Source organism: Sitodiplosis mosellana, unplaced genomic scaffold (assembly GCF_009176505.1).
Source record: "Sitodiplosis mosellana isolate CC-2019 unplaced genomic scaffold, AAFC_SMos_1.0 Smas_scaffold_22, whole genome shotgun sequence".
Taxonomy (NCBI): Eukaryota; Metazoa; Arthropoda; class Insecta; order Diptera; family Cecidomyiidae; genus Sitodiplosis; species Sitodiplosis mosellana.
Genome location: NW_022595264.1, coordinates 350,406 through 371,989, shown reverse-complemented (window position 1 = coordinate 371,989; position 21,584 = coordinate 350,406). Strand labels below are relative to the sequence as shown.

Sequence of the window (21,584 nt, the reverse complement as noted above, 5' to 3'; positions counted from 1 at the left end):
TAATTCAAATCTCTTTCAAATTTTCCAAATGGGAAAAGTTAAACAGAATTTCTATGTGACGCTGCAAAACCTTTTGAATCAAATTGATCATAATTGATGATTTACGCTCTAAAGTTGAACCAGAAGTAATTCTGCGCCACTCTGGTTCAAGTTTTTTAGTTTTACTGTTATTGAAACGTCAATTGATTTTTTTGTTGAAAAATGTTCGAAATATCATTTCAGCTTGATCGAAAAATGGGTTCGCTTGAAGAGATTCTACCTACCTTGCGAGTTTGGAAGTGTTGGGTGTGCGAAAAATTCTTTCAAGAGGGGGAACCAAAAAGGATATTCGATGGCTGTTGGCATTCGTTTCATGTAGCTTGCGCAACGAACATTGCTATATGAATGTCCATATGGGCAGTGTAGTATGTTAAGTTTCCTTATGCCAACGAATGTAAATCATTCTAATAGTGATCCAAACCCCGGTATTCCAAATGTTTGATATTGGCCTAGTTCGTGTTGAAACATTCAAAAACCTGATTTTGGTTTCCTTTAAATAAATCAGAATTTTAATGCTTGTTCCATTTGATTCTTATTTGTTTCTCTCATATGTTAGTGTTTTTTTTTTACAAAAGTTGCAAAATATTGACTTCATCATGGTTATCATCATTTAATAGGACAAAATGACATCTAACACCTTTCTTAAGTCTGAATATTACAATTAAAAAGAATTTCGTGAATTTTTTTTTGTTTATTTGTTTCTTTAAATAATAAATCGCCAAAAGAATGGGTGGGCTGCACTTAACAATCCAAGAAATTGGCTGCCATCAACAGTTCCAAGGCAATTTCAGGTGCAATGGGGAACTCAGGTATTTCCGTCGAACTATTTGTGTATCGAACTTTGTATGTGAAATACATGCACACCTTTTGCAACACGTGAGATGGAATCTCACGAAAGTTCACTTCGTTGGCTTCATTCTCGGCGAATTGACCTGGTCCAGATAACATAGCTTTGATTGTGCCCGATGTCAATGCATGCTCCCGTTTCACTGCATTTGATTGAAAGAGAAAAAAAGAGAATAGAAAACCAAATCATTAGACAAATTCATCAACAAAATCGTTCCCGCTCAAAAAAAAGAATAAAAAACCAGGTTAAAAATTTTTGCGTTGACAGTAAATAAACAAATGGAGATTATTCTTAGCCAAAATAAGCTTTTCATGTTGAGTGATGAAAGAATAAAAAAAAGCTACATGGTGCACGCCGTTTCGGTGTGATATATCTTAAACAAATACGAATGGCAATTGCGCTCCGCATATATTTACAAAGCGCAGCACATTGTGTATTCGTCTGTCACACATCAAAAAAAAAAAAACAAAATAATAAGACGGCGGCGGCGATCCAAGGTACATACCAATAAATTCATGTCCATCGGATGAAATGAGTTTCACGTACATGGCATCTGGGCCCTCGCAGCCGCCGAATACCTTTTGTGATGTTTGTTCCTCCATTGGTTGAGACATTGTTAATGCTTGCCACCGGTGCGTGTATTACAATCAAATTCTTTTTTTCTCACTCAAAACAAATCGCAAATCGACAAAACACACTTCTCGCTTTCGTTTCGATTCTCAGTCAAACCTTGGCACTTTTGCTTTATTCGTGTGGATCGGGGCGTCTCGTGTACGGAATTTCACCAGAAAAACACAATTCGAATCGAAAATTATACAAGAAAAGGGAAAAATAAAGACTTTTCTCCTTTTTTGTGTGTGTTTGCCAACGCTAAGTACACCTAATTTCGTGTTGGCCTTTGTTTTTCGCTTCAATAAAGTGTAATGCTGTGTGTATGATGATGACCTTTGACAGTACTTTGCCGATGACAAATGCAAAACTACTATCTTTTTCGTTTGATTTCTCAATCAACTCTCGTAAAAAACGACTGTAATGTACATGTCAAGCGTCGACCAATCGGGTCTCGATAGGGACGATCGCGGCACCAAATTCAAATGATGATTTAGTACGACAAAATTGAAAGCAATTTTTTGTGTTAAAGAGATAATAACCGTGAAAATATTTGGAAAAGACTATGTAAAAGATGAGTTCATTTGGAATTAATCATAGGAAAAAACAACTTGAATTACCATTTCAATCAAGAAAGATTATTTCCCCACGAATGTCGATTTTATGCCGTGGCGCTGCAAACGGTGTTAGTCGCTTCAATCACTCTGCACCACTCTCAATACGGCAGTTGTCAAACAATGCTACACTCTTTTCATGTAAATTATGTGCAAATGAAAAATTCTTGTTTGAATATGAAGCAAAGAAGTTTGACCGAATATTAGTTGAACACAAACAGTGATTCGGTGATTTGGGTTTTGTCAAGCAAATTGTGATATCAATTCGGAAACAGCGACTTAATTTCAATTGTAAGTGATTTGCGTTTACAATAAACAAAATGCAATTTATTTCGAGTGCCAAAAAAAGTTGATCTATTCTCTAGTATACTGTCGACATTGAGTACATGTAAATGCTAACCTCAAAATGGGCCTTTTTTGTCTTGTTGTTTCGAAACAATTTTTTTTTCATTCATATTGAATCCATAGCATGTTTTTTTAAACTGTTCACAATTCATATTGCTGAGTAATGGAATTAAAATTAATTTAATGTTTTTCTTCGATTTTCCTTTTTTTCTAAATTTTAGCTGCACTTCGAAACGGAATTACTGTATTTGCATTCTAGTTTCGATTTTTAGACGCGCGAACAATATCTTTGACTAAACCAGCTGATTGGGAAATTTTTTGGGAATCCATTTGAAAAATCGACTCAAAAGAGAGATGCTACGTCCATCTGCTTTCCAGAATAATGGCAACTCTGAGACCGCGTCATCATCCAAGTCCATTTTAAGACCATCATCGTTTCAATTGGCACCGAGTAATTTAGCAGCAGCGAATAATTCCAATAACAAAAGTGAATGCAGCGATGAGCCCAGCACCACTTCACACTCCGATTCACCATTTGAACTGAAAGAGGAAAAGCAATCTACGAGCAGCAGTACATCGAATGAAGCAGAAGCAGCGGAAGCGGCAGCCACAACAAAAGAAGATGATTCCAAAATTTCGAGCACAACCAGCAACGATGGCGAAAACAATGGTGAAAATAGTGATGAATCAAAAGTGATACCAAATCCATTCAACAACGTAAAAAATGCCGAAATCGGAGATGATGACACCGACGCAACATCGAAACCAGCTGCCGATGACAAAACAAAGTCACAGACCGCAGACAAAAAGTCCGATTTTTCCGGTGGAAATAATCTGTTTGCGTCCAACACAAACAACACAAAGAATTTGTTTGCAGCGGCCGCATCGCATTCACCATTCTTAGCGGCAAATAACAGTAGCAAAGAAAACAATTTCGTATTTGGTCAAAATATTCATGAGCGTATTGTTGGTGTACCGGACACAAGTGTGTCGAGCGTATCGAGTGCGGATGACAATCAGAGCGATTCATCGAGCGGTTCAAAGTTGTTTGCTGTGAGCAGTGCGTCGACGAGCGAAGCAGCAGCGGCCGGTAGTTCGACAAATGGTGCCGAACCAAAAGAAAGTAGCACCGTGGAGGATTTAACAAAAGTGGCCCGAGAATATGAAGAGAGCCGAGCACAGAAGCGTAAATTGGATGCAGTCGAAACGTTCACCGGTGAAGAGGATGAAATTAACGTTGTGGACATGAGCTGTAAGCTGTTTGCATTTATTGCATCGAATTGGGAACAACGTGGACCGGGTGGACTGCGTTTGAACGATGTCAAAGCATCGGCCGAAGATGCCAGATCTCGGGTCGTTTTTCGTACATTGGGCAATTTCCGTGTTTTACTTAACACAAAAGTATGGGGTGGAATGGTTGTGGAAAAACCCAGTCAAAAAAGTCTTCGACTTACGGCCATCGATTCAAATGACGGTTCGGTGAAGATATTCCTGGTGATGGCACGACCCGATGATATCTCCACACTTTACAAAGAGCTAAAGAAACGAATTGAAACCGAACGAAAGCGTGAAAAAACCGAAGAATCAACATCGTCTGAATCGAATACCTCAAAAGGTAGCCATCACGGAGCCACCATCGCCGGTGCTGAAGAGCCAGACACGAAAAAAGACCGAAAAACTTAAATCAACATGCAACACGCTCTTTGCACTGCAAAACCAAAACAACTCAAATTCAAGTTTTGAAAATCATATAAATTACATTAGGTCCCGAACGCCAATAGCCAAACACAAGATACAATGTATCGATGAATTCTATTCTGCAAAAAAAAACACTTCAACTACAATCACACATGTGCGCTTGCACGCTCAACTGCTAATCAATACGGAATTTCGCAAAGATGAAATTCGGCCCTCTTTTTGCAACAAAAATAACAAAAATTATTACTACAAATTATACGAAAATATAGTTCTTTGTAAGTTTTCGACTGGAGCTCATCGCTTTTATTCAAACTTACCTTCATTCATGATTGAATCAATCGCTTCTTTGATGCGACACGAAAAGAAAGAAGAAAAAATCAATACATAAAAATGCCAATAAGATTGGATATGCAATTGCAGTAAATCTATTCCGAAACAATCTAATATTGGCATCTGAGTCGCTTTTTGGTAAGCAACAACAAAGTAATTAATTAAATCCCTTTAAATCTTTGTACAATTTTTACAATAAATTTTCATCAAATTTAAACAATAAACATGAAGTTAAGAAAAAATAAAATATACCCGATGTGTTTGTTGTTCATGTTTCCTTCTAAAGCCTTTGCGGATGATGCAACCATATGCGGCAATGAATGAAGCGACAAAGCCAGCACCAACTAATTTGCATATATGTTCAAAAAGGAATTCATCCATATGAGAAAAAAGTATACGAAAAAAAACACAATAAAAACATTCAAACCATTTTGTTTCGTATGAAAATATGAGAATTTTTATTATAATTTGTTGGTATTTCTCTACGATTGCGAATATCAGGTGTATCCGCCCCATGGAAGAATGTTTAATCTTGTTCGAAGTACATGTCCAATAATTCTGGTTTGCACAATTGGTCACCTTCTAAGCGTTTTGCTTTTTCATTCCAATTGATTAACGTTGGAATGACGCTAAGGTGTGTGTTACGGTCCAAGCGAAACGAGTTCTTCATGTCTTTCCACCTAAAGAAAAGCGACAATGCGAAGAAAAAAAAGGTTGAAGAACCGCTCTAAAACGTCAACAACACTATTATCTACGAAACTTACGTTGGACGATCGCCGACATCGACAATAACAAAGAGACTGTCTGGTGCCGCATTGTCGATGCCATATTTTTTCACAAATGGTTCAGCTACAAAGTAATTCAATTAGATTCAAAGTGTGACCTTATTTTTTGTTATCAAAGTTTTTGTTTTACCATCATTGCAATCTGGACACCATGAATGACCGGTTTCATCTTTTTTTCCTGTGAATAAAACGTTCACATTCTCAGCTGTTTTGGCTAATTTTCCAATTGATGCAACGAATTCATCGTATCCGCAAATTTTCTCTACTTTAGCCACCATATTTCAATTTTCAAACTTCAATTTTTCCGCTTCCAAACAATGACACAGGCCAATATCATACAATTCTTATCTAAATGACTTGTGAATTGCCTTTGATTAATGTTTTCAAACGAAACAACTACAAATAAAAAAAATTTATGTGACGGCAATAAATGTCAAACAATGTTATTTGACTCGATGCGTCAACGACAGCTAGCGTTACTTTCTGCAACTAGGTTACATTGAGGGCTACGGATAAACATCTATCGCTCTTACTCTCAAGAGTCCAATTATGATACATTGTAAGGGAGAACAAAACCAAAGTAAAGAAAAAAACAACCATCACTTTTATACTATGTATTTTTATTTGTTCTTCTCTATACATTTAATGCATGTTCATGATAGCGATAGGATAAAGTTTTAGCTACACTCTTGTTTTTTTTCTTCTTTTGTTTAGCATCATCCTTCATGCTCTCGTTACCTTCGTGTTCATTTCATCCTCATCAATTTGTTTTTTTATTTATTTTCAATATTAGTTTATGCACTAGATTTTACTTAAATTCATTACCATTTGAATAAGTTTTTTTTTCTTCTCTCTTTTTCTCTTTCTCTCTTTCTCATTCCTGTACATTTCTCAATATAAATGTACCATATAATAGATGAATGTTTTGGCTATAATTTTGTTTATCGTGTGTTTTGTTTCTTTTTTTTTGTATCTCCATTTATTTATTAATTTTTTTTAAATAATTTTCTTTTCTTGTTAAATAATAGTTCTCAAATGTATTCTCATCATTAAATTTCATAATAATTCGTGTTGCTTTTTGTTTGTTACTTTGTAAGAACACCAATGAAATAGTAAATTGTTTTTGTTTAAATTTTATTTTGCGAGATTTTCACGAGTGGTGTTTACTTGGTTTTTTTTGTATCATGTTTGTTGTTAGTTATTGTTTTGTCATATAAATATTGTGAAAGTCTACAATCTAAATGAAGTCATTAATATCAGATGATGCGAATATGTTGTGTTGTTTGTTGATTTCTTCTTCTTTTTTTCATTGGATTTGCGACGAGATGTTTAAAGAGAATTTTCGTGTAGCAGTTGAAACTTGCATATATTTTCAATTTTTTTCTTTTTGCAATTGTATTCCGTTGTGTGTAGATCTTTCTCTATGTCACTGGATTGTTTTTCTTTTTTTTGTATTTTCATCTATTTATCTGTTGCATCAATTTTCTTTGTGTTCTTGATCGCAAGAGGATTGTTTCATTTTGTGTATCAATTATTATAAAAGTTAATTAAATTCACGTATATTGTAGTATTGTTTCATTGCATTTCGAATATGAAATGTTCACAGGAAAAAATAAAGGAGGAATTGTCATAATAAAATAGCTACGATAAAAAAAAATATTTATACCATAATGAATAATGATGAACGACTGTTGCACAATTTGATTTTCAAAAACAATTTCTTTTTTCCATCCGTCTTTCATTACTTCTCTACTGAATTCGGTTCAAACAAAAAGTGGTTTGCTCGATTGGCCGAAAATGGCCAAACAAACAAAAATTAAGAGATGATTTCTAGACGCATTAATTATAATAATAATATTTATATCCACAGAATTTATAATCAGAGCAGAATCGGGGGGGCAAAACAATAAAGTCGCAATAGAAAACAATTCTTTCTTTCTTCTTTTCTATTAGTATATTTCTCTCTAGCTCTCCCTCCCTCTCTCTCTCTCTCTCTCTCTCTCTCTCTCGCTTTCTGTCCCAGTGTACGCGTGTTTGCCATTCATTCATTCGTGAACTTAGATAAATACTTTTGCTAAAGCATCAGCACCAGCGCTAGCGATGTATGGACGTGATGGATGAAATGCAACATCGAAAATGCTCTCGTCAAATTTCTTTCGGTGAGCGGTGATCTCCTGCACACACGTTTTATTATCAAAATTCCATAGCCGTATCGAACAATCATGCGAACCGGATAATAAATAGAGTCCATGGGCATCGATTGCCAAACTAGTTACCGGTTCTAAATGAGCAACCATTGAATGTAGCTGCGCACCAGTTATATTATCCCAGAAACGAATGTGACGATCTTCGTGCGCTGTTATTGTTACGGGTAGTGTTGGATGGCAAACCACTTTGTTTATGAATTTACCACCATTGCCATTTGTTTCTTGTGTGGTATCAAATTTGACTACGATTTTGCCACTTTCTGTGTCATAGATGATGCAGGCGCCGTTATTGTATGCCACCACTATTCGGTCGGGTTCATCGCGAACAAAATCTATTGATGTTGGTGTTGCATCGGTTTCGGTGCCGGTGATTGTGTTGAGTAATGTTTTTGGTGACCATAATTTTACGGTGCCATCGGCTGAACACGATGCTAAATGGCCTTTGTCTGGATTAAAAGCCAATCCCCAGACGGCATCTGTGTGACTGGTGAGCGTTGAGTGCAACACAGATTCGTCATAACTATCATATGGATCGATATTCGAGCCGGGTATGTTCCAACAGATGATCGTACCATCCAAACCGCCCGAGAAGCATTGCTCGCCATTCGATGACATTGCCAGACATAGTACTGGCGATGTATGTGCACGGAACGTATATAGTGGTTCGACGTCTAAGCCTGTGGTTTTTTTGGTGGGCGCAGTTTTATGCAAATTCCACAATTTCAATGTGTGGTCCTCGGACGCGGTCACTAAAACCGAGTCCTGTGGATGAAATACTAGTGCACGCACGCCATCGAAATGCGATCGAAGTGTGTATTTGGCATTCCATGTTTTCCTATACGATGAATCTTTAGCGTTGCCCACATCGTAGGCAGTTTCTGCATCATTGTTCACGGTCAATTGTGCTAGCTCACCCAAGCCAAGCGATGCGTCGATATCATCATCCTTAACACCACCCAACGATCGTCTCACATCGTTTGAAAATGTTTTGCCCGGTGCATTAGCGTCTTCGCCTTCGGTGAGTGAATTTAATTCGTTCAACACTTCTTCAGCTTCAGCATCAACATCTATGGAAATAAAATGATTGCGAGTGATTGAGCAAATAGATTGGAAAAAGTGGTGCTTTTCTCGTACAACATGTTTATGAATTTCTTGTGAATGAAATTATAATAATGGGATGTCGGATGTGTGTTTTGGAAATGAAAACTTACCATCATGCATAGTGATTCCTTTGGCTTTGCGTTTCGTGGTTTTAACATCGCTTTCATCGCCTACGACCATATCCAAATCATCGGATATGCCATCATCGTCTGACATCTCAACGTCGGCCGTGCCCAGAAATTCAAAATTGGCCATAACTGCTGCCTCTGAATCGAGTATCATTGCTTCTGCCATTGATGCTTGCTGCTTTTTCGCTGGTGTTCGTCGTCCCTGTGAATCACTAGCGCGCTTAGTACCTTCGTTAGCGATTACATTTGGATTAATGTTTTCCTCTTGCTCTGAACCGTTGGTCAGACCGAGCAACGAGCGTACACGGTTTGAACGCACATCAATGATGGTGTCGGTGTAGCCAATCTCTTGTAAATATGAACGTAATAGCTGCCTGCCCTGTCGCCAGGTTACATTTGACACTGAACTGAATGGAGCTTCCGAATCGGGTGCAACTTCATTTGTGATGTTCGGCTCATCGGCCGGTGCACTGACTTCACTCAGCGATGGTGGATCGCAACCGTATTTCATACGATGGACTTTAGCGCGCTCTTGAACCAATGCATACTCTAACATTTTGATGCGGCGAATTAAATCGGATTTAAGTGATTCTTGACCTTTGCGTTCACCTAATAGTACGGCAATTTTTGCTTGTAATTCCGCTCGATCCACATCCCATTGCGATCGCTCGATTTCGAATCGTGAAAATTCGTGCTGGATGAAATGAAGCACACCCGGAATGGTGTAAATTTGCTCATGGGAATTTGCGTTATTTGATCCATCGCCTTGCTTATTCAATCCTCCAATTGAATTGCCGCCGCCTAATTGTGATGAATTCGTTACACCGCCTAGTTGTGCCGAGCTATCATCCATATTTACGTCAATTTTGCCCTGTATCGTGGTCGTCTCTTCGAGCCTTGCAGCTACACCAAGATAAGCAAGTATCAATTTCACTCACACTGGATTCGCGTCGTTTGTTTTATTTTTTCTCTCACTTCCTCACACACATACACTCCACTCCTGTACGTAACTAAAATAAAATTTTCTCTCCGGATAAAATGATGGTTTGGGCAGCTCACATTAATGCGATAAAATGCTTCGATTGAGGTTTCAAATGATTATTGAAATAGGCATTTGACTCGGAAATTATGCATTCGTTGTGACGGTGAAAAAAAACTTTTTTTTTGCTTGCTTTGCTCCGATTCGATGGTCCACTACAGATGCAATTTGACAACTACGCTCACAAATGCAAATGGACTTGGTAAACAAGTATTTATGGAGATAATTTCATGTAATCGAATCTCGTATTTTTTGTTGTTTTTTTTCGCTTCGGTCGCCTCCAATCGATGAAATGCACTAATTTCGCTTTGTTGTTGTCGATGACAAATTAAAATAATAAAAATAACACACGATGAAAACCACACCTAAACTTATAACAATACTTTCTCTTCACTGCTTTCAACCAAAATGGTGAGAAGAAAAAAAAAACAAGGTACGAGTGGTGTTTCGGTGCCAATGAAAGTCAGCGTATATAGCCAATCCAATCAGTCAGATTTCATGAACTAAAAAAATGGTATATCTGGCGCTGGACGTCTCTCTTTTGTCCGCATTTAGCAATTCACAGCAAATTTTCCGCAGTTCACCATTTAGCGAAACGCGTTCATCACTTGATTTTCTCCACGACAACAAATTTTTTTTCGCTTCAATCGACAATTTTCTGTGATACGATTTACAAATAACACGAACCCAAGCCCACAGTCCGATTCTTATGTCTTTGTTATTTTTTTTTCTCTCTCTCTTCAGAATGATTGAATCCTTTGCAGAGCAGACATTTTTTTTGACTAGCACACAGAGAGAAAAAAAATCAAGATGGCCACTGCTTCTCGTGTATGGAGTTTGATTCGTGACCTGTGTACACTTCGTCAGACACTCGCGGAATTCGGAATCAATATATTCAATGCCTTGAACTGTCAAAGTCGTTCGAACTGTCACTCTGTGTAGCTGTCTTCGACCGAGAGCGACGAACTACACAAAATACACACAGACTGCAATTGAAAATGTTTTCGCTGGCGTGTAAAAGAATTTCCAATTTAAATCAATTGCAAAAAATTGCTTCATCCAATTCGATAGGTGCAATTAGAAATTGCTCTGTCGTTGACAATACACCAAGAGATGAAGAAAAAGGTAATTGCATTATTTGTGTGTGTGTGGACAAAGTGAGGTTAGGTTTTTACACTGTGAAAACTAAAATTCAAATGCAATTTTTGGAATTTTTTTGTTTATAGAATTTCGGGTGTTGAACTTGAATCCAACAAAAGATGCCGATATCATACGGAGACGAAGACAATTCAATGCCAATATCACGGATCATCGGTATGTACTCTATTGTCTCGAACATTTTTCAATGTGAAACTGATTCCACCTACATTGATTAACAGATCGAAAAAGATGAGCGTGAGGCAGAAATGGGGCAATGTGTGGCCAGGACCAAGATCGTTTCATCCATCAACGGTGCCACTTCCGATACGTCAAGGATATCTTGTTCCGAAAGACAATAAACGGCCAGCACCTGACAAGTATGCCAACGCTGAGCTTATGAAAATTCCCAACTTTTTGCATTTAACACCGCCAGTCATCAAGCAACAGTGCGAAGCGATCAAAAAATATTGCACTCCATGGCCGGCTGGTGTGGAAACAGACGAAAAATGCGAAAAACACTTTCCAATTGAATTCATTTCAACCGATTACTGTCACGGTTTGCCAACGATTCGCAACCCACTATCACGGATTATATCACTTCGCGTAAGTTGATCATCCATATCATAACTTCATGTGAAAAAAAAACTCAACAAATTTCTCTTCTTGCATTAAAGTTCAAACTGTCTTCGTTGCCCCTGGACACGCATGCAAAAGACAAATTCCTACGATTGGTCGACAATCGATACGATCCAGAAACAGATATGGTTACCATAACCGTCGACCGTTGCCCGACGCGCAAACAAAATTTTGAATATGCACAATACTTGATGACAGCCGTATTCCACGAGTCATTCATTGTTGAGCCATGGGAATCGCTAAAAGTTGAAGCCGACATGGAATATTACGATTGGCAAAATAACAAGTCCAAAGAAACCACCGAAGCGATATTGAAATGGGGAAAGCCAAGCAATGAACCAATCAAATCGACCGATGGTTTTGCCGAGAGTGTCGAGAGAATTTTCAATGAAGGCGAAAACGAACCAAACCTTCAACAATACAAAGAGGAAACGCTGAAATTGTTAGAGTTAAAAAATTAAGAATAATTAGCAAAAAATTCTGTTTTTGTGACCAATAAACGTTTTAATGAAATTGCTCGGCCGTTTTAATAGTACTACAAATTGTTTTTTGACACTTTGACGCAACATAACCTCAAAATCATTATTTGTTTACATCAACCTCGCAAGACAACTGAAACAGTAGAAGCTTATATTTGTATCGGGGAGAATATTAAATAAAAAAATGTCAAATTTAGAACTGAAAACGACGGTAGATTGTAAGCAGGGATCAGTGAGAGCGGTACGATATAACGGTAAGCATTTGTATTTGAAAAAAGAACTTAATTCCCAAAATTAGATGTTAGAGCGGCTTTTAAACGTTTACATTTTCATATTGCAGTCGATGGTTCGTATGCAATTACATCAGGATCGGATAAGAAAATCAAACTCTGGAATCCACAAACGGGTCTAATGCTTAAAACATACGGAGGACATGCAAATGAAGTGACAGATGCCATCGGCAGCTGCGATAGTTGCCACATATTGAGCGCTTCACTAGACAGATCAATTATTTACTGGGATGTGACCACAGCTCAACCACTGCGTCGGTTGCGCTGTCATGCTGGTGGTGTGACTTGTGTGGCATTCAGTGAAGATTCAAATGTGGCTTTATCAGGTAATCATTTCGCATTTCAACTCTTTTTTCAATGATCTAATCGATTCCGGGTTGAAAACGACTTTTCAGGTGCTAAGGATAATTTAGTGATGTGTTGGGATATTCGCACTCGAAAGTTGGAACCAATTCAAACGATGAACGAAGCAAAGGATTGTATCACAAGGATCATTGTAAATGAATTTGAAATTTTGGTTTCGTCACTCGACGGATGCATAAGACGATATGATTTGCGAAAGGGTGAACTAACTTGTGATGATGTCGGCGAACCAATTGTTTATATGGTGAGATTTGTTGAGACAAAACCACCAAGATAGTGGAAATACTGACATTTGCGTTCATTCTTAGGCACAAACAAAAGACACCAAATGCACTCTGGTCGCATGCAGTGATAATGTACTAAGACTATTAGATAATGATAATGCCGAATCACTGGCTACCTATCGTGGACACAGAGCTGATGATTTCCAAGTTGAATGCGGTATTTTAAGTAACGATTCGCAAATCGTGTGTGGATCTTCGAACGGAGAAGCGTTCATTTGGGATTTGGTGGACGAAAAAGTTATTTCAAGGCTGTCAATAGGTAAGTATTGCCGAAAAAACAACAAATTCAAATGATGAAAGTAAATAACATTTGCTTTTATCCGCAGGCTCCGGTGTAGTGCATTCATTGACTACACATCCAACAACCGACGACATCATGTTCGCCAATAAAAGAGAGTTTCAACTATGGGGACCGATAGACTAATTCCAGTATTTTTCAAGAGAATATTGAGAACTTTTTATTTTTTAAGAGAATTTCAACAACTGTTTCATTATAATAATAAATCATTCGAAAAAAAAGATATGAAAAAGAGACAATTGAATATTACGGTTGTTCAACATCTCGAATTCATTTACGAGAAGGGAAAATGGTGGAGAACTCGCCTCTGTAAAGGCCTTTCAGAGTTTTGTGAATGTTCCAATCAACGACCACTTTCAATATTTTATTCACACTCGTTTGATCTGGTGTCATGCCCAATTCTTTGCACAGCTTGTTGTTGAAGGTTTTCCTGCAAATAAATCCGGCTCATTATTCACCATAAACACAGTGTAACAAAGTAGGGCGCAACTCGCCACTGAAAGACTCTATGCATTAAAATCGTATCGTCAGTCTACTCAGTTGCGGTGTTCTTCAGATTCAATTTGATAAACTTAAAATCATCGATTTTTAACTTAATTTCTCTCAATTTGACACATAGCATGATTTTTAGGATGGCTCTCCAAATTTAACAAAGTTTGTGTAATTTGATGCGACTCTTTTCTGAATTTTAATCTGTCGACAGTTGGTGGGTATATTTGACATTTTGCCTTCACACATTCAATGTACAGCTTGACATAGTAAACTAATTGTAGCTTAAGTGATCTCATTTTATAGCTACATCTTTCAGATTCATGGTACATTTTTTTGCTTATAAGTCATTCAGTCGATGACATCGACTTGAAGTGAGAAATTAACATGGATAAAAATGTCAAAAAGAGCGCAGATCGACAATTTTCTTGCTATTTTGCATTGAGCACGAACCATACCGCGATTGAATATTCACAGATTAAAAATCATAGTGTGTGTTAAATCTCTTCAAAAAAAACCTAACTTAAAATTATACATGATTTAATTTATTTCAAACTCACTCAGTTGGATTCTCCCAAAAATGAACCTCATTGTACGATTTGGCCACCTTTCTCGTTGCTTCAATTATTTTACAAGCGTTTCCAAAGTTGTTGTCAAACGACATTTCTCCGGCTATGGAACAAACAATGCACAATGATTAAATTGAATCAAAAGTTTAGTTGAAAGTTAAAAAAAGTGATAAAAACCCATACTTATTCAGTCAAAATACGGTTCCAAAATGTTTTTTTCTTCCGTTCAATGATGCGTGTGTGAAAAATATGTCTTTTGCGCGTACTTTGTCTTGATTCCGCCAAACACTTTGTTGTTTCGAGTACAATCGTTGTGTAAGCGCTGTTGTGTCTACAAAATTTATTCTATTTTCCATTCAATTGTGATAATAATCAAAAGAAAATAGTTTCACTTGAATTGTGCGTTGTTGGTTCTTTCCAAAGAACGTTCCAGTCAAATTACATTGACAATATAAGTGTTGTTGCACTTATGATTTGTAGCCGGCAAAATCCCAGCAACAATTCTTCACAGTAAACAAACAGTAAATTGTCCATCTAATAACAATCATCTCATTGTTCATGCTGCTGATGTCAACTCTCTCTCTGAGTAAATGAGCAGAGAGCACACAGTTTTCATAAGTATGCAATGGCACATGAAGTAGAACCCCCTTTTTTCAATAATAAATAAATGGAAACAAAAATAATAAAAATGGATCGAAAGCAAAAACACAGCAAAGATTTGATTTGAATTTGATTTGAATTTGAAAATTCGAAAACGCAATATTTTGTGACGACAATTGAACGCATCCACTCGGTCAAGGAGAAGTGAAATCGAAGCGACGCATTCATTCCATTCTGACGTTTCATCCAGTGACGATACTAATGGTTTTGTTTATTTTGCTCTCATCAACATCTGTCCTCAAAATGTTGATGGAATACGGTATATTTCGTGATCAACATGCAAGTGAATAATTCCAATCAAACTGTTAATCGCTGGAGTGAAGCACCGTGTTCGATTTAAAGTGCAAATTTGCATAGTATCCGGTGAAATAGAGTGTACAAAAGACATTGAGTAAACCATAAATTTTTTGGATAAAAAAAACACTGCGTATTTGATGTGTGTGTGTTTCCTTGTCGTGCTTCCTACATCCTTCTCACTTGCGCCACCGTCAATATTTACATAGTTCGCGCGACATATTTGACTTTGTAACACCAATACAATCACAGTGGATATTCGCGAATATTGCGCGCATCGGCATAACAATTGAAACGCACACTTGCCCGCACACATACATACGTGCACGGGACGATGTGAAACGTGTTCGGATACGGCGTTTAGAAAAGGAAACAATAAATTATACGCAGTTAAATTCAGCAGGCAATAACATCGTCGTCATCATCATCAACATCATCACCACCAAATCGTATCGGCACGCAATTTCGACGGATGCGCTTCACTGTGTATCCGTGTGTGTTTGTGTGCTGTTTTTGTTATTTTTTCATTTCTCTGTGATTCATTTCGCAAGCGTGTCATGTTAATGTAGTTGAGCAAACAAAAGCATATACACATACGCATCTTGCTCGGTGCAGAGCATAAAAAGATTTTTTTAATGCGTCATACAGGTGCAAGTTGAATATAGTGTAAAACGCAACGGAGAGGAAGAGAGACATCGACTAAAGGCAAGGATAATAGTATAATAATCATAAGACGTGTAAAATAATTGCCACTGTGTCCCCGTGAATGCATACACACACACACACAGAGAGAGAGAGAGAGAGAGTGGGCAAGCGAGAGACTTTGGAAAATTAAAGACGTTCGAAACGCGAAACTAAAAAACAAAAGGAATCGGCCAACTAGTCGAACCAGCGCACGGCAAAACGAAACAGAGTGGAAAAGAGAGAATTAAGAGAAGAACGTACGCATAACATAAAACATTGCATAAAACAACGACGACATAACAAGGAGAACCAGAAGGCTTTTACCATACGAATGATCGTATAAAACGTAGCAACGGTGAACGAGCGACAGAGCAAAACTGCAACTCGATTAATGGCATCAAGCAATAGCGAAAAAGTGCAGCACTAAATAAAAACGCGAATCAAATGAAAGACATACACACACGAAACAAAAGGCAGCAGCAAAAGCGGCAGCAGGCAAAGAGGCGAACAGCGACAACAAGAAGAAGCACAGTGCCAGCATTCATCGAGTGCATCAAATAAGTGAACTGCATTTCGATACATTCAATTCAAGTGGTTAACTCGTGAAGTTTGCGCGCGCTAAAACACGGATTGTTTCTAGTTCTCTCTGTCGAGCAAAACAACAAAAAAAAATTGGAAGAAAGAAGAAATAATGTCGGCCTCCACATCAACATCATCATATCTTGCTGCAGTCGCATCTCGTCCACCAACTCCATTTAATTGTGATGACGAAATTGTGAAATTGTTTCCATTAAAAAGTATTTCGGATGTGGTACGTTTGTTTCAAGTGCATTTGGAAACGGCAAAAGAGCCCGATTTAACGTTGCTCTCCATTGTGACGGGCATCATTGAAAATACATTGACTAGTCATGAGTTGACAGGCAAGTGCAATGCAAACTCATTCGCAGCCAACGCTGACACTGCAACATTGAACAATAACAATGCAGAACCAACGAATAACAACAGCAGCAGCACCGCTGTTGACGCTTTGACCGAAACCAAAACCAAGGTCAAAGTGGAGGAGTCAAGCAATCCAATTGACACATCAAATGCAATCGGATGCAGCAATTTTCCCGTGGTGACATTTGAAACGGTTAAAAATTTGTACGAAAAATTCATTAAAATCATTTCATTGATTGGACCGTGTAAACGCATCGGCGCAAAAGAGGTGAAAAAATCCAGCCGCTCAAATGCAACAACAACACCTGTCTACGCAACAAGGGAAATTATTAAGCAAGTTTCGGATGTTATATGGAATTCATTAATTCGAAGCACGTACAAGGATCGTGCACATTTACAAAGTTTATACAGTTATTTGGCGGACAATAAATTGGATTGTTTCGGTGTGGCATTTGCCGTTGTTGCTGGACTTCAACAGTTGGGCTATGACGATGCTCATTTGGCTATATCGGAAGACCATGCTTGGGTGGTGTTTGGAAAAACTGGCGAGGAAACAATTGAAGTTACCTGGCATGGAAAAGGTGCGTTTAATTGTCCTTTTTTCTGTTGGCGGTGAATTTATAAACTTTTTTTTTCGTTAATTTATTCAACGATATTTTTACGATTGAATTATTGTTATTGACTTGCAGGTGCTGAGGACAAACGTGGTCAATCGGTGACGACGGGCTATGAATCGCATGCATGGCTTTATTTATCTGGGAATCCGGTCATCTGTGATAGGTTTATTGAGGTTGGTGCTATAGTTTCTTCGATAAATCCATCATTGAGCATGACCAGTGCATGCTTGGAAGTGGCCGAACTACAGCAACAACTACTCTGGCTGCTTCATGACATGAACCATCTGCAGCGATATCCAATGGCGCTGGGGTGTTTAGGTATGAACAGCTCTATTCTTTACAATACATTTATTAACATAGATGTGATAAAGGGAGATTTAAAATTCAAATTAGATGAAAAAATTAAATTATTCAACTATTTTAGACAAAAATTTCATTTTCACGGAATTTCAAATAACTAATTTTGTTTATTAGGCGAACTTGAGGAGGTCCAAAAAACACCAGGACAACCATCTTGCTTAGAATTATACCAAGCGGCTGTTGAATCAGCTCAAATCCACTACAAAAATCATCATGTGTATCCGTACACATATCAAGGAGGCTATCATTACCGGCAAAAACAGTACAAAGACGCATTTTCCGCATGGGCAAATGCTGGCGATGTGATACGATTATTTATTTATTCGCGTGACGATGAAGAAATCTACAAGGAATTTTTGGACATCGCTAACGAGCTCATACCGCACATTATGAAAATGGAAAGCTCTGGACATTCAGCGAAAAGCATACTAAGAGATCCACATTGCTTTGCAAACTTGCTGAGGTATGATTGTTGAGATGTCTTTCGTGGTTTTTTACTTCAGCATTCAGATTTGTTTGAACATTCAAAAAACTTAATAAAATTCAATATTCATTCTCTTCAGATTCTACGATGGAATTTGTTACTGGGAACAGGGTTCGTTAACGCCCATTCTTCATATCGGATGGGTTAAACCGCTGGTAACGACGATTTCTCGGTTTGACGGTGAGATTCGATCTCAAGTGATAATCCACTGTGCAAAAGACGAAGACGACGTAAACGAGGCAAATACATCTATTCGATCGGAGAACAACAACAATGACGTTTCAATGGCGCCCAACAATCCGGATTCAAATGACAAAAAGCCAAAAAATGGCGATGATTCAAGTGACAAATCAGAAACCGTTCGAACAACATTGGTCGAAGCACTAACAGCTGCATGTGGTGAGAAGATTTTGAATCCAGATTTTCTTCTGCAGGGCGGTGGAAAGCCATTTGCTGAGTCGCAAGTAAAATCCGAACGCTATGATGAGAGTGAGAAACAACTTTTGCTCTTGGCGCAAACATCACCGCGTCACGGAGGATGTGATGAAGCATCGGCTGAATCCAATGAGAAACATTCGAATGAGGTGAAAACGGAACCAAAACCCGCTGCTGCTGATGATGAAAGTAAGGCAACGATACCATCAGTTGGTCCCGTATTCAAGGAAACAGCCGATGATGAAATAATCATTCCAAAACGACCCGAAATCACTCTTTACAGTCAGAAAATGAAAGGATTGAAAGACTTGCTGCTGGCCGAAAAGCTGAACACCCATGCGATATCACTGCAATTGACCGCACAATCACAAGTGCAAGTGGCCGGCAGGAAGAGCAGATCGATTGGTGCCATAAACTATGCAACAAGCACGAAACGGAGTCGACGTGAATAAACATCACCGCAAAGCATAAATTGAAAAAAAAAAATGAAATGAAACAAAATAATTCCGTAGCAAAAACAACCATTAAAAACCTTTTTTCATATTTTCTTCAATTGATCTATAAAAAAAAATTGCGCAAAAAGAAATGTCAACAGTTAATTAGTTCCACCAGAAATGGAACAATCAAAAATTCTTAATGGAAAAGCCTGTGATTCAAAGAAAATAATATTTTTTAATATCACAACAAGAAAAAAGGAGGAAAAAATATGAACCTTTTGTCAAATATCACATGAGTGTAATGAGCCCATTTTTTGAAATTTATTTAATTTTGTACACAAAAAAAGCGTGAGAAACGATTGGTAAACAAATGGTTTTGGGTTAGGAAATTGAGTGCGCCGTATTTGATGGCAAATAGAATGTATATTTCTGTTATGATATTGTTGGCTTTTTGATGCAGTGCAAATACGGTGAAGACACAAGCGCCGTTTTGCACTGTTTCTAAGAATGAATTTGTTTATTTTCCAATACAAACCGAAAGTGAGAGATGAGTGCTATATTTATATGGAATGGAATAAGTTATTGTTAAAGGATTGCATTGAAAAAGAAAGTGTTGACATTTTTTTTAAATTAATTTAATTTATTTTTGGTACAACTGAATGATGAAAAAAGCGATTGGGATAGGGAAATGAGTAAAAAAATTTTTTTTTCGATTTTACGCTTTCAATTTTATTTTACGTAATATTTTTTCTGCAAAATACACAACGAACGATTTTGTTTGTTTCTTTGAATCATTTTCTTTTAATCATGTCAATCTTTTTTTCTTCTGAAATTTGAAAACAACTAATGAAGTGCATATATTTCTAATGAGTGACATATTTTCGTATTGTTGACATTTGTTGAACCCATTCTCAACGCGCATTTAAAGAAAAATCCACTGTTAATTTTATCTGCAATAAATAGTCTCTGTGTAGTGCAACCACTGGAATCAAAATAAAATAGATGTGTTAATTCTCTGCAAGAATAATTACAACAAAATAATAGTACAATAGACGGGTAAAACAAACAACAACAACAAAACAGGTTTTCAAACAGACAGCAAAACTGAATCTAATTTCTTGCCATGCTGAAAATAATCAGTCAGAATCCCATATGAATCAAATAATCTCTGATTTTCCAATGTTTGATATATGTTTTAGATTGACAAAAGTAGATTTTATGTGCAAATATTTATGAAAACAAACCACAATTTAATCTGAATGTTAAACACTCATAATGAAACAGAACGGGAAATAATCACCGGAAAAATAAAACAATAATTGAATCGCTGCGGAAAAAGTCCGAGACTTTTATCGAAATGTTTTCGTATTGTGGACAATTTTCGTATATAACAATTATTTTTGGCTGAATTAAATTCATCGTACACAAAAAGACACTATGAAACGTCATTACTCAAAAACGCCTCCATGTACTGTCCGAATTTGGCGTTCTAGTCGTGATTGTAGAACAACGTAATTCTTCTTTTTATTGTATGCGACGAATTCAAGTTCCAAACTTCTGTTCCTTGCGAAAACTGCGATAAAGTCTGTAATTTTTCTCAGCAGTTCAATTTTATTAACAAAAAACTAAAACTAAACAGAAACAACACAGAAAATAAAACCCACACAGAATTCCCTGACAAACAAAAGTCGTATGCATTCACTTCCTTGGATTTAAATACAAACGATGTATTTTTAACATATTTATTTAGATAATTAATTTATTTTCGGACCCAAATATCTTTTAATGTTTGCTTTGAGCAAAATTCCATTGTTTTAATTCTCAATTCCGTGACTTGTGCATGTAAGTTATTATCACAGCTTAAGTTTTAATCAGCAAGTGCTTTTTTTCGTTGTTTTAAACAATTTGGTTTTATTTTGTGATTTTTAATTTTTTTCACACTCCTTCATTTTATTTATTATTTTTATAAAAGAAAAAAAGGAAACCGACGCGCATTTCAAAATACTTTTCAAATGAAATAAATCTATATTTTTATGTAAAATTCTTATTTGTGTTGTATTGCAAGACAGAAACAAATATAATCTCTCTTGATGTGCTTTTAGAAGTATTAGAAAAAATGTACAATCCAAAATAAATCTGAATAAATGAAGCAATAGAAATAAATTCGAATGGAGTCTTTATTTATGGAGAATTAGATGCATTGAATGGTTTGATTCAATATCTCCATTTAAACCTCATTTATAGCGAATACCCTGCCCAGCTGTGGAAATTTGTTCAGTGGTCAGCGACTGTAGATTTGATTCAATTACAGAGGAATTCCAGAAAAATTTTCCTCGGATGACAAAACCATGTTTTTATGTTGCGAAACTTCTGCCAATAGTCAA

The 21,584-nt window shown here is 37.1% G+C and overlaps 7 protein-coding genes and 1 long non-coding RNA gene across 8 annotated transcripts; 4 read left to right on the top strand and 4 right to left on the bottom strand.

The window, feature by feature from the left end:
* Positions 1-516: 516 nt before the first annotated feature.
* LOC129568750 (elongin-C) lies at positions 517-1,897 on the bottom strand. The gene is made up of 2 exons (XM_055447000.1): positions 1,392-1,897; positions 517-1,028 (listed from the first exon to the last, which is right to left on the bottom strand). The coding sequence occupies exons 1-2, from the start codon at positions 1,498-1,500 to the stop codon at positions 781-783; spliced, it is 357 nt and encodes a 118-aa protein (XP_055302975.1). The 5' UTR covers positions 1,501-1,897; the 3' UTR covers positions 517-780.
* A 314-nt stretch (positions 1,898-2,211) lies between these two features.
* LOC129568739 (ran-binding protein 3) lies at positions 2,212-4,729 on the top strand. Its single transcript, XM_055446986.1, has 2 exons — positions 2,212-2,400; positions 2,676-4,729. Exon 2 carries the CDS (start codon positions 2,809-2,811, stop codon positions 4,135-4,137), a length of 1,329 nt encoding a protein of 442 aa, XP_055302961.1. The 5' UTR covers positions 2,212-2,400; positions 2,676-2,808; the 3' UTR covers positions 4,138-4,729.
* Positions 4,730-4,919: 190 nt separating this feature from the next.
* Positions 4,920-5,713, bottom strand: LOC129568749 (thioredoxin domain-containing protein 17-like). The gene is made up of 3 exons (XM_055446999.1): positions 5,398-5,713; positions 5,247-5,331; positions 4,920-5,162 (listed from the first exon to the last, which is right to left on the bottom strand). The coding sequence occupies exons 1-3, from the start codon at positions 5,543-5,545 to the stop codon at positions 5,009-5,011; spliced, it is 387 nt and encodes a 128-aa protein (XP_055302974.1). The 5' UTR covers positions 5,546-5,713; the 3' UTR covers positions 4,920-5,008.
* Positions 5,714-6,704: 991 nt separating this feature from the next.
* On the bottom strand, positions 6,705-10,833 carry LOC129568735 (striatin-3). Its single transcript, XM_055446981.1, has 2 exons — positions 8,686-10,833; positions 6,705-8,541 (listed from the first exon to the last, which is right to left on the bottom strand). The coding sequence occupies exons 1-2, from the start codon at positions 9,554-9,556 to the stop codon at positions 7,325-7,327; spliced, it is 2,088 nt and encodes a 695-aa protein (XP_055302956.1). The 5' UTR covers positions 9,557-10,833; the 3' UTR covers positions 6,705-7,324.
* On the top strand, positions 10,610-12,032 carry LOC129568744 (28S ribosomal protein S35, mitochondrial). Its single transcript, XM_055446994.1, has 4 exons — positions 10,610-10,867; positions 10,969-11,056; positions 11,122-11,485; positions 11,557-12,032. The coding sequence occupies exons 1-4, from the start codon at positions 10,741-10,743 to the stop codon at positions 11,977-11,979; spliced, it is 1,002 nt and encodes a 333-aa protein (XP_055302969.1). The 5' UTR covers positions 10,610-10,740; the 3' UTR covers positions 11,980-12,032.
* Positions 12,033-12,075: 43 nt separating this feature from the next.
* Positions 12,076-13,395, top strand: LOC129568746 (WD repeat domain-containing protein 83). The gene is made up of 5 exons (XM_055446996.1): positions 12,076-12,251; positions 12,338-12,613; positions 12,683-12,894; positions 12,959-13,193; positions 13,261-13,395. The coding sequence occupies exons 1-5, from the start codon at positions 12,182-12,184 to the stop codon at positions 13,356-13,358; spliced, it is 891 nt and encodes a 296-aa protein (XP_055302971.1). The 5' UTR covers positions 12,076-12,181; the 3' UTR covers positions 13,359-13,395.
* Positions 13,396-13,420: 25 nt separating this feature from the next.
* LOC129568751 (uncharacterized) lies at positions 13,421-14,745 on the bottom strand. Its single transcript, XR_008687983.1, has 3 exons — positions 14,474-14,745; positions 14,282-14,393; positions 13,421-13,662 (listed from the first exon to the last, which is right to left on the bottom strand). It is a non-coding gene; the product is annotated as an uncharacterized LOC129568751 (long non-coding RNA).
* Positions 14,746-14,891: 146 nt separating this feature from the next.
* LOC129568734 (menin) lies at positions 14,892-21,363 on the top strand. The gene is made up of 4 exons (XM_055446980.1): positions 14,892-17,448; positions 17,557-17,802; positions 17,959-18,307; positions 18,408-21,363. The coding sequence occupies exons 1-4, from the start codon at positions 16,620-16,622 to the stop codon at positions 19,213-19,215; spliced, it is 2,232 nt and encodes a 743-aa protein (XP_055302955.1). The 5' UTR covers positions 14,892-16,619; the 3' UTR covers positions 19,216-21,363.
* Positions 21,364-21,584: the final 221 nt, after the last annotated feature.

Bases quoted from the DNA above. Each gene is read 5' to 3' on its own strand.
- LOC129568744 (XM_055446994.1), top strand. From the start codon at position 10,741: ATGTTTTCGCTGGCGTGTAAAAGAATTTCCAATTTAAATCAATTGCAA. The intron at 10,868-10,968 runs GTAATTGCATTA...TTTTGTTTATAG, and splicing joins ACCAAGAGATGAAGAAAAAG to AATTTCGGGTGTTGAACTTG. The intron at 11,486-11,556 runs GTAAGTTGATCA...CTTGCATTAAAG, and splicing joins CACGGATTATATCACTTCGC to TTCAAACTGTCTTCGTTGCC.
- LOC129568739 (XM_055446986.1), top strand. From the start codon at position 2,809: ATGCTACGTCCATCTGCTTTCCAGAATAATGGCAACTCTGAGACCGCG.
- LOC129568750 (XM_055447000.1), bottom strand. From the start codon at position 1,500: ATGTCTCAACCAATGGAGGAACAAACATCACAAAAGGTATTCGGCGGC. The intron at 1,029-1,391 runs GTATGTACCTTG...AATCAAATGCAG, and splicing joins CGATGGACATGAATTTATTG to TGAAACGGGAGCATGCATTG.
- LOC129568735 (XM_055446981.1), bottom strand. From the start codon at position 9,556: ATGGATGATAGCTCGGCACAACTAGGCGGTGTAACGAATTCATCACAA. The intron at 8,542-8,685 runs GTAAGTTTTCAT...TTATTTCCATAG, and splicing joins AGGAATCACTATGCATGATG to ATGTTGATGCTGAAGCTGAA.
- LOC129568734 (XM_055446980.1), top strand. From the start codon at position 16,620: ATGTCGGCCTCCACATCAACATCATCATATCTTGCTGCAGTCGCATCT. The intron at 17,449-17,556 runs GTGCGTTTAATT...ATTGACTTGCAG, and splicing joins AGTTACCTGGCATGGAAAAG to GTGCTGAGGACAAACGTGGT. The intron at 17,803-17,958 runs GTATGAACAGCT...TTTGTTTATTAG, and splicing joins AATGGCGCTGGGGTGTTTAG to GCGAACTTGAGGAGGTCCAA.
- LOC129568746 (XM_055446996.1), top strand. From the start codon at position 12,182: ATGTCAAATTTAGAACTGAAAACGACGGTAGATTGTAAGCAGGGATCA. The intron at 12,614-12,682 runs GTAATCATTTCG...ACGACTTTTCAG, and splicing joins TTCAAATGTGGCTTTATCAG to GTGCTAAGGATAATTTAGTG. The intron at 13,194-13,260 runs GTAAGTATTGCC...TTTTATCCGCAG, and splicing joins TATTTCAAGGCTGTCAATAG to GCTCCGGTGTAGTGCATTCA.
- LOC129568749 (XM_055446999.1), bottom strand. From the start codon at position 5,545: ATGGTGGCTAAAGTAGAGAAAATTTGCGGATACGATGAATTCGTTGCA. The intron at 5,332-5,397 runs GTAAAACAAAAA...ATTACTTTGTAG, and splicing joins GTGTCCAGATTGCAATGATG to CTGAACCATTTGTGAAAAAA. The intron at 5,163-5,246 runs GTAAGTTTCGTA...GCTTTTCTTTAG, and splicing joins GATGTCGGCGATCGTCCAAC to GTGGAAAGACATGAAGAACT.